The sequence below is a fragment of the Pinus tabuliformis genome, chromosome 9 (genome assembly GCF_031772625.1).
Source record: "Pinus tabuliformis cultivar Carrire ecotype Pingquan chromosome 9, CPIR1, whole genome shotgun sequence".
Taxonomy (NCBI): Eukaryota; Viridiplantae; Streptophyta; class Pinopsida; order Pinales; family Pinaceae; genus Pinus; species Pinus tabuliformis.
In genome coordinates this window covers 138,092,508-138,103,732 of record NC_142307.1, presented here as the reverse complement: position 1 = coordinate 138,103,732, position 11,225 = coordinate 138,092,508, and the positions used below count along the sequence as shown (strand labels likewise).

Here is an 11,225-nt window from a genome sequence, read left to right as displayed (position 1 = left end):
AAACTAAATCTAAATAGATTACCACTAAGGGTATATTAATAATAATAAAAAATCCTGAAACCGTATTCCAAAATAGATAATTAAAATAATTTTTTTTGTTTAATAAGCATTAAAGGGGGTAAAATAAAAACTTATATTTCATCGAAAATGCCATGTGATTCTATTTAATTATTATCGCAAATGTCGTATTCCTTTCCTAATTAAGAAAAAAAAAAAAGAGGCAAACGCAGCCGACGAACCTCTTTAAGCGTAAGAAATGAAATTAAAAAGCTGCCTGGAACATGAACATTATACATATTGTTTCTCTTTTTCAATTTAGCTGTAAACGAATCTGCATTTCGTGGCATTTTTAACGACTTTCCCTTACGCATCTGGAAATCTAATCTGCCAAATCCTTCTCTGTTTTCGCTTAAGCGGGATTCTGTTTTCGCAGGTTCTAGTCTGCCATTTTATATCACTCTGAAGCTTCGAGATTTTACAGGCCGGAAAAATGCCTCAGATTGATTATTCTGACAAGTACTACGACGATAACTATGAGTATAGGTAAAAAAAGGTTCCCATTTTAGGTAAAAATCCCTTTCTATCTCAGCTTTGAGTCTGATGTTTTGACTCTCTATGTTCAGGCATGTGAAACTTCCACCCGATGTTGTGCGGCTACTTCCGAGGGATCGCCTTCTGAGTGAGGTAAGCCTCCGGTCGTCTTTGCTTCTATTTCGTCTTTTGTTAGATGTTGAGTTTAGTTCGTTCTGTTAGAATGAATGGCGGGCAATTGGGATTCAGCAGTCTCGCGGGTGGATGCACTATGCTATTCACCGCCCTGAGCCGCACATTATGTTATTCAGAAGGCCTCTTGATCACCAGCAAAACCCCCAACAGAAACCGCAGGAAAATTGATGACCTGCGTTGTGGTTGATGGTTAGAAGTTGGAATTAATTTGACTTTAAATTTGGAAACTTGATGTATGTATGTAATGTACAAGGAGAGTACATTCTACCGATTATATACTGTCATTCCGGCGATTATATACTGTCATTCCCTGTTTTCTTCTAATCGTATTGTATTTATTTTGATGTGCATGTGGTTAAAATTTCATGTTTTGATTCACCGGGTTTGTTTGTTTTTTTTTCAAAATGCTTTTTACCCTAATTAGCTTGAAATCAGCTAGAATGAGCTTGAAATTAATTATTGAAATCAGCTAGAATGAGCTTGAAATTAATTATGATTAATTCATTATGATGAAGTGAAATTAGAATTTTGAATGATTATAACTTATGAGATATATCTTATTGAGCTATACCTTATTGTAGTTTAAGTGATTTTAAGGGGTTTTTTGCTTAGCAAACCAATAACAACACTTGGGCAACTTAGTCTCTAGTGCTTAGGTAGTTGAATGGCATGGCTAAGGGTATAGTTGGGCGGCCTCATTAATTAGTTTTATCAAACTGAAACTTTTTCCCTTAGATAAAAAAAAGACAAATTAATTAGTATTTGACCTTATTTTACATTGTTTTCATTATAAAAGGAGGATTCTCCCTCAAAGTGGATAACATTTAGCCTCAACACTATGATTTTAGCTTTTTGGTGTTCTAGATGACTCATCTTAAAATTTTCAAACATTTACATTCTGAAATTTTGAGTTTTATCATGGAAAGTGTTGGTCATAGATGGCAACCTAATAAAAAATGTCCAAAATAAAATTCTTGATGAAAGTAGAGAGGGTTTTTGTAAAATTATTATGGAGATCACAGACCACATTTGATTGATAATTTAAATCCTTCATAAAAAATGGCAACATTAATTTTGTTGAATATTAGGTACTTTTGGTTATCAAAATTATCCTATTGATAACTTATTCATGACAAAGTTCAATCTTTAGCTTTTGTCTATTTCACAGTTGTCTACCATGTCAAAAATTACAATTTGGTTTTATATGTATATCTCAAATATTCATAATTTATTGTATTGCTACTAAGTATATAGGTCCAAGTCAACTAATCCAATATTATCCACTTTACACATATTTATATCTAGTTTAGTTCAAAATAGTAGGGAATGCCAATACCAACTTCTCTTAATTTTTACATGTTTTCTTAACTAATGAAAGAAGTGGCTCTAGCTAGATTAAATGCAACATTCAATATGTACAATTATACCTTTAATGGTTGTTTAGTGGATTTCATAAGATTGTCAATATGAAGTAAATTTATAAATGTTAAATTTTATGTCATTGTATTATTTTTTAATTTTTTGACAATCACTGAAAAGAAGTACATTATTTCATGTGGACAGGGTTTTTGTAAGATTATTATGGAGATAACACACCACATTTGATTGATAATTTAAATCATTTATAAAAAAATGGCAACATTAATTTTGTTGAATATTAGGTACTTTTGGTTATCAAAATTATCCTATTGATAATTTATGCATGACAAAGTTCAATGTTTAGGTGACAAAGTTCAATCTTCAGAGTTGTCTACCACATCAAAAATTACTATTTCGTTGTATATGTATATCGCAAATATTCATAATTTATTGTATTGCTACTAAGTATATAAGTCCAAGTCAATTAATCCAATATTGTCCACTTTATACATATTTACATGTACTTTAGTTCAAAATAGTAGGGAATGCCAATACCAACTTCTCTTAATTTTTACATGTTTTCTTAACTAATGAAAGAAGTGGCTTTAGCTAGATTAAATGCAACATTCAATATGTACAATTATACCTTTAATGATTGTTTAGTGGATTTCATAACATTGTCAATATGAAGTAAATTTATAAATGTTAAATTTTATGTCCTTGTATTATTTTTTATTTGTTTTGACAATTACTGAAAACAAGTACATTATTTCATCACGAAGTTTTTAGAAAATGAAATTATGGAGATTGAAGATATATATTATGATAAAGAAGGCAAAAATTTTATTGTTCATTTCTAATTTTATTTATTGAGAGATTTGTTTTAGTGTCTTTAAATAACATATTGATGTTTTGTTTGGTAGGTAAAAATATAATAAAGGAACAATATGTGAAGTAACTAAACACAGTTTCAAGACAAAGAAAACCCACACAACCCTTTTCAATCCTCTTTCAATAAGTACTACATCATATAATACCTACATACATATTATTACTTCCACATACATTTTCATATATAGGAACTTGGCTAAGTATCATTAGAATCAATTTTAAAAAGAAATATTCAATTACTAATTTGTGAAATTTTAGATTGTGAAATTTTGATCAAATTGAGAAGAAATCTCAGCATATGTTTGGAAACAATTTTAAATTCTCGTTCTCTATACATTAAGTGATATGCCATTGAAGTTATTATTTTTCAATGGCCTTGAAATTATATTCTATAATCGTTTTTTAACATGATTAAGATCAAAGTAATTTTGAGAATATTGAGATTACATCACAAGGTATGTTTAGGCATGTAGCATGATTTAGAAGTCCGGTTTGGCTAGCATTTACAGAATGCATATCATACTTTTACAAGGAAATGTCTTAGATTCAATAGGGCTCAAATCTTAGAGATGTATCAAAACAAATTTAATCATTAAAACACCTACAAATTAAGCCTTTGAAGTTATGTAAACTGCCTATCCTAAAGCCTCCACACATTCATTTCCTCCATGTGAACCATGTACCATATATTTTCAAATTGGGTTCTAAGTTTGCTCAACATGAGCATCCCAATAGCTCCATTTTGCACATAAAAATTGAATCGTAAATCTCACCCAGACGGGGGAAATTATTCACTTATTCACACACAAAAACACTACTCCCAAACACACAACATGTTTTAAATTTTCTGCCACAAACTACACACAAATACTAAATCTTCTTCCCAACTCTATCTATGATTTATACCCACAATACACTCATAAATCACTCCAAAACAATGTGAGCATATAGTGCAAATTATACTCACACATAATATCCTTATAATGGAATACTCACTCACTCTCCAAGCAACCAACTAAATAGATTCATTAATGCCTTCCTCTATTTATCAATTTTATGTGTTGAGCCAGTTAGTAAATCCTACATGTTATGGAACACTCAACAATCCTTTTCACATGCTTAAAATTTGGTTGAGATACAATTCTTAACCAAATCAACCACTAACTTCACTATTCCTCTCATACCATCAACCTTGATTAGCTTCTAGAGGTCCCAAAAAAATTTCGAACCAAATGGAAAAACATTATGATCAATAAAATCACCACAAGACCAAAATTATTTAAGGAGGGCGAATAATGCTAAGAAACTCATAAAAACCTTAGCCACTCCCACAACCCAACCTCCATCTGACTAGAAGTCCTTAGTCACTCCAAGGACTTGTATACATGAGACTCAAGAATTTCACTCATCCCATGACTTAGCATGCTTGCCTCTTGGGCTAAGGATGGTCAAAACTCAGTCAACTCTACTTAGAAAAAGCTCAAACATCTTCCAAAGCTTGAAAAGCCTTTGTAGGACCTCTAGAAGTCTCTAGCACCTCTTAAACACTTTAGAAAATAACTTCCACATCATTTCCATCATCATCATCCAAGCAATCTTGAGTAGGATGCTAACCAACAACCATATCAAACTTCTAATCCATAAAACATCTCTAGCACAACTCTGCCATCAATATGTAACTCCTGAACATGCCAGACATCCTAGAACACCTGCAAAACAATCTCGAGAATCCACAAACACATTTAGATCCTCTCCTAGCCCAACTTACAACATCATCAACATGACAGACCTAATGTGGGTGATGGATACCAACTAACAAGGATAGTAATGACCATCCATCACATCGCTAAGCTAGTCGAGGCCAGTAGACATGCCAAGGAACATCCATGACATATCCAAGCTAGTCCAAGCTAGTAGACATGCCAAGGACCATCCATCACATGTCTAGGCTAGTAGGCACGCGAAGGACCATCTACACATCAACCATACACAAGCCGCCTACAATCACATATACACATGCATATCCAACACACCTAGAACCCAAGCAATGAGGTTGAAATCAATGCCAACCAATTGATACATGTGCAAGACTACAACACACATCATTTCCAATCATCTCCTCATTTGTCATTGATTTCAACCCTTGTTGAAGAAATCATGTCATCAAACATCTTCACATTTTCCCGCTTTTACACTAATGGAAAAGGGCTAAACATGTGAATCACACATTTTATATAATATTGTTGATCCAAAATGGATCTAGTTTTTCCTCTAGATCAAAGTATTCAATTGCAAATGAAAGTGGGATCAAGACGAAGTTCTCATTGATACGATTCCAATGGTGAAAATAACGCGTATATCCGAGTCTGTATGAAGAAGTTAGGATGAGTCAAAATTTATGGAAAATTAGGGCAAAAAGTAAAAGGTCAATAGTCAACGGTCAATGGTCAACCAAGACAATACGTATGTTAGTAAGGACATGCATCAACCCAGGGATGATGTTAGTAGAGGAGGTGATGTGGCAGTTTTTGATTGGTTCATATCGGCCAATATAGTGCTCACACGTGGCAGCTCAGATTTTGCCCAATGTGGCCATATTTACAAAATTTTTGGGATTGGGGAGGATTGAACCCCTGACCTCTTGGAATGGCTAATACTTCGCCAGAATTAGCTTGCTAGTTGGTCTACCACATGACTTGTTAATGTAAGTGATTGGGTTACATTTATTTTGTTCAATATTTGGGTCGCCGGAAGAAAGGGTTGACGGTCGAGGTCAACCCCATGACCGCCAGAACCCTTGAGTATTAATGTAATATCTGACATGCAACAGGCGTGGTAACCATACACCACATGTAAACCAAAAAAACCATATAACAAGCAATATAAAGCGGAACCATATAGCCCGAAAGATTATCATATATGCGAATATCTATGTATATCCAATGTAAAATGACAGGAGTGTCGGGTGGGGATTTTGACCCGCCGACCTCCAACCTTATATACAAATGACTTCACATACCTCTGTTAACCAACATGTGAAAGGGTGGGGCTTAGTTAACCAAACCACCAAATTTTTATAAAAAATTGTTGCACGTGCTAAACCCGCCATACTACCAGCGCGCAGACTGAGGTAGTTTTGAGCAAGCCAAGGTGGTTTTTTCTAGCAGAGAGTGGTTTTTTAGGGACAGAGGTGGTTTTGGACCATTCCATGGGATCTGTAGGTCACAATGGCCAAATATGGTGAGGTTTATACTTGTTTGACTCTAAATTTCGAGCTGAACGCAATGGTGAGGTCCATTTTCTCATTTGAGTCTCTATTTTCGATCTCATACATGTAACAACACTTTTAAGACAAAATAAAGAGGCCAGCACTCGAAACGAAAGGACTAGGATACGTAGCGAGAAATTCTAGTGAACTCCTTTATTAAATTTTGATGTGTTGATGTGTTTGAATGTGTTTTCAACTTGTTTATGTGTTTATGTTATTTGCAATATTTTCGATCAATTGCACTAAATAACATAAGAAAATTCACATAAAGTCTCTAATACCTTTTTCATTAACGGGTCAAGTTGTATGAGAGCAACAAGGTTTTTAAGGTTTGACAGGTTTCTGTGAAGATTTGTATGTTTACTAGGTCAAGACTTAAACAAGGTCAAGGTGAAGTTGTTGGCATTATGGTTCAGGTGTTGTCCTTGATGGCAACCCATTCAGGTGGTAGATCACTATTCTTCATATCAGCAGCAAAGTTTGATGATCAGCTCTCATTTTATTGAAAAATTGTGAAGGACGCAGGTACACCTTACAGAAAGTGTGTCCCCGCAGGTAAATCATGCAGAACCCGCGTCCAGGGACGCAGGCCAGCCGTTCCGGGGGTGCGTCCGCCCAGTGCACACATTTCAAGGCAGAGAAAAGCACGTGGGGGTTTCTTGTGTGGTATCTAGCCGACGGTTTTGTGTTTCTATGGTGTCGGCTCGTGGTATTGTTCCATGTTTTGAGGAGGAGCCTACCTATATAAAGCAAAGGAGTTCATTTGGATTTTGCAAGTCTTGGGTTGAATATCTTATTGGGTGAGGTCTAGTCTAAATCTAAAGAAGGCGAATCTACTGAAGGACTAAGATCTCTTTGGCGCAAGATCCGATCTGTAGATCTGACTGTTTGGGTTACACTTAAGGTCTTGAAATCATTCATATCTGAAGGTACGCAGGTTCAGTGAAGGCCAAGTGCGCCAGGACGCAACGCAGCAGAGAGAGACCTGCGTGGGGACGCAGGGCAGACGTGGCTCAGGTGCGTCCGGGACGCAGCTCAGTAACGGGAGATCTGCGTGGGGACGCAGGACAGACCAGGTTCAGGTGCGTCCCTGAGGTAAAAGGCGCGGCGCGATAGTGTCTCTGAGTGCGTCTTTGGGGTAACAGGACGCGGCGCGATAGTGTTCTTGGGTGCGTCCCTGTAGCAAAAGGACGCAGTGCAGTTGAAGGAACAGTGCGTGGGTACGCAGCGCAGCAGAAGGATATCTGCGTGTGGACGCACGGGAGCAGAAGGTTAACTGCGTCTGGTCGCAGGCCACAGAAGGGAAAACTGCTTCTCTGTTCTGTTGACTATATTTCTCTGTTGATAAGGTGTTCTGGGTTAATTATGTTATTACTGATCTGATATCTGTAGTGATCTGTAACTGTTATGTACTTGTTGATCATCTGATGCTTTATGAAAAGAAGTAGGGGGTTGTAGCTCCCTTCCTGGAGTAGACTGGAAAACGAGAGAGAGTTGTAGCTCTCTGCAGGTTGCAGCCTGCGTACTGGTAAAGGACTGCACCAGTACAAAATCATTGTAAAAGAAGTTTCTAATTTGAAAGAAGATAGAGACATATTGCAGCAGGTGGTTTTCACCCACATTGGGTTTCCACCTTACATCTTGTGTTCTTTGGTGTGACTATCTGTTTTCCTTGTTCATGCTCATTATTTTATGGTACTGACATGCAAAAACAATTCTAAGATCAAATAAGGAAGATTTATTAAAATTGCTAGATAATACTGATTCACCCCCCCTCTCAGTATTATTCTCAACAATTGGTATCAGAGCAGGTCCTTCAGAGAAGCTTGATCACTTGAAGGTAGATCGTTCATCATGAGCAACTACGAGAGAGAAGCATCAATCAGGCCACCGATTTTTGATGGGACAAACTTCAATTATTGGAAGGTAAGAGTTACTGCATATCTTCAATCTCTTGGTACAGAAGTTTGGGACATTGTAGAAACAGGCTATGCTTTTCCTTCAGCTACTCCTACAGATCCAGCTGAGAAAAAGAAGTATGAAACAAATGCAAAAGCAGTCAGTACTCTATTAGGAAGTATATCCCAAACAGAATTCATGAAGGTAATGCACTTCAAATCAGCAAAAGAGATATGGGACAAAATGGTCTCAAGCTATGAAGGAGATGAACAGGTAAAGCGAGCTAAACTTCAAACTCTCAGGATTCAGTATGAGACTCTCAAAATGTATAATGATGAAAGTGTGGCTAATTATTTTCTTCGGGTAGATGAGATTGTTAACTGTATGAAAAATTTGGGTGAAGAAATAAAAGAGGCTATAGTAGTTGAAAAGATTCTAAGATCATTATCCCCCAAGTTTGAATCTAAAGTATCTGCAATAGAAGAAAAGGAAAATCTCCGTGTTCTCACTATGTCTCAGCTACATGGAATTCTAACTGCTTATGAAATGAGAAAGGGAGGTCCATCAGACAGAAGGGAAGCTGCTTTCAAGGCATCAGGCAAAGAAGATTACTATGAAGCAAGCCATGTTCCAGAAGAAGAGGAAGAAGAATCAAATTTTGTCAGAAATCTTCAAAGGGGTTCTGGAAGGTTCAGAGGTAAGCTACCTTTCAAATGCTTTGCTTGTGGAAGAGTAGGTCATTATGCTGCAAAATGTCCTTATAAGGATAAAGGAAAGGAACCTGCTAAATGGAACAAGAAACAAAGTGCATATAAGAAAAGCTACTACACCCATGAAGATAGTGATGGTCTATAAAACAGTGATGAAGATGAACGAGGTAATGAATATAAGTTATTAATGGCATTTGAAGATGATGATTATATGGATGCTATAGATGTGGATAACCTTTATGATGAAATCACTAGACTCAAGAGATGTATAGAAGAAAAGAATGTGATCATTGATACTCTACAATTTCAAATTGATGAAAAGGAAAAACATCTTGAAAAACTAGAAGGTGAAATTGTTGGTCTTAGAAAAGAGATTGAGAAAACAAAAGCTATTAATCTTAAGTTTGTCAAAGGATCTGAAACTTTGGATAAGATTATCAATGTGCAGCGGTCTCCTCTAAACAAGACAGGTCTGGGCTACAATGGAGAAACCTCTCAAGCATCCACCTCAAAGAGTTATCTTGATGTAGCAAGAAGAAATGAGCAAAATAATAATGAAGATCATCAGGTAAAGCAGGGACAAATTACAAACAGAAGCTATCAAGGGCAATCCAGCTTAAGGGTGAACAAAAGCTACAACCAGCCACAGGTAAAATCTTCTCAGTTTGGTTCAAGAATAGATGAAAATAGAAATTACAATCAGTTGGCAGGAAGATTAAATAACCGCAGAAGCTTCTTCAATGGAAAATGCTTTTCTTGCCATAATTTTGGTCACAAAGCAGCTCAATGTGTTGCATATAAAACAATCATGACTAGGGAAGCTCAAAAACAAAGAAGCATGACAGGGATTACAAAAGGGACCTATAACAACTTTTCGGCTCTTGAAAATGAAGTTGAATGTTCCATTTGCAATAATTTTGGTCATGAAGACTCTGAATGCAGGAGCAGGTTTCAGGAGAGAAAGGAACAAGAGCGAAAAAAGGAACAAGCCTCAAGCACCAAAACATGGAGAATAAAGGAACCTCAAACAGAAAGATGTGGGATAGCATTTTATGCAGAGGGACAGGAAAATCTATGGTACATTGACAGTGGATGTTCGAAGCATATGACAGGTGAAAAAGAAAAACTTGAGTCTTATTCTACGTTAGAAAAGGGAAAGAAAGTCTCTTTTGGAAATGATACTCCTGCAACTATAAAAGGAAAAGGTATTGCTCCTTTAAAAGAAAATGTCAAGGCTGGAAATGTTTTGTATGTTGATGGATTGAAGCATAATCTTCTAAGTGTCAGCCAGATGTGTGATCAAAGAACCGAGGTTATTTTCAGATCGAATGGATGTCTTGTTCGTGATCTTGATACAGGTAAAACAGTACTCAAGGGCAAAAGAACTCCAAATAATCTGTACATATTTGAAGAAGGACAACAACAATGCTATCTGAGCAAGGATGAAGAGCACTGGTTATGGCATCGAAGGTTGGGACATCTAAGCTTCTCACAAATAAGGAAAGCATGCAAATATCAGGCAGTTCGCGATCTTCCAGATATCAAAATTCCTGACAACACCATATGCAGATCATGTCAGTTTGGAAAACAAACCAGGACTAACTTTCCAGAGAAAGAAGGATCAGCTAGCATGCCTCTTGAGCTAGTACATACAGATACATGTGGTCCATTCAGGAAAAGAACACCTAGAGGAGAGGAATACTTGATATTATTTATTGACGATTTCTCCAGGTTTGTCTGGTTAGGACTTATGAAGCACAAAGATGAAGCTTTCGAAAAATTCAAATCCTTCAAAGCCTTGGTTGAAAATGAATCAGGTCACAAAATTAAGTGCCTCAGATCCGACAGAGGTGGGGAATTTACTTCAAATGAATTTTTCGATTTCTGTGAAGAACATGGGATAAGAAGAGAATTCTCTACAGCAAGAACTCCTCAGCAAAATGGAGTTGTGGAAAGAATGAACAGAACAATCCAACAAATGGCTCGTGCTATGCTTGATGAATCAGGAACTCCCGCAACTTTCTGGGGTGAAGCTGCACATGCTGCGGTTGTTATTCTCAACAAAACAAATGTCCGGGTGAACAGCACTCAAACTCCTCATGAGCTTTGGAGTGGCAGGACTCCTTCGGTAAAGCACTTCAAAATCTTTGGGAGCAAATGCTATATCAAGAATACTGATGAGCAGCTTGGCAAACTTGAACCTAGAGCAGATGAAGGCATTCTTCTTGGCTATTCTCCACATAGCAAAGCATACAAATGCTACAATAAAAGACTTGGCAGAATTGTTGACAGCATTGATGTAGTGGTTGATGAGAAGGGATACATTCCTAGGCAAGTACATCATGAAGATATAGAAGAAGATGAAGGCTACC

At 36.6% G+C, this 11,225-nt stretch overlaps 1 protein-coding gene across 1 annotated transcript; it reads left to right on the top strand.

Annotated features, from left to right (window-relative positions):
• Positions 1-490: 490 nt before the first annotated feature.
• On the top strand, positions 491-894 carry LOC149147480 (cyclin-dependent kinases regulatory subunit 2-like). The gene is made up of 3 exons (XM_089445034.1): positions 491-543; positions 624-684; positions 754-894. Exons 1-3 carry the CDS (start codon positions 491-493, stop codon positions 892-894), a joined length of 255 nt encoding a protein of 84 aa, XP_089301160.1.
• The last annotated feature ends 10,331 nt before the right edge of the window (positions 895-11,225 follow it).

What these genes read in the sequence shown, in the direction of transcription:
- LOC149147480 (XM_089445034.1), top strand. Translation starts at nt 491, where the DNA reads ATGCCTCAGATTGATTATTCTGACAAGTACTACGACGATAACTATGAG. An exon ending in GACGATAACTATGAGTATAG is followed by an intron (nt 544 to 623) that starts GTAAAAAAAGGT and finishes CTCTATGTTCAG; the next exon opens with GCATGTGAAACTTCCACCCG. An exon ending in GGGATCGCCTTCTGAGTGAG is followed by an intron (nt 685 to 753) that starts GTAAGCCTCCGG and finishes TCGTTCTGTTAG; the next exon opens with AATGAATGGCGGGCAATTGG.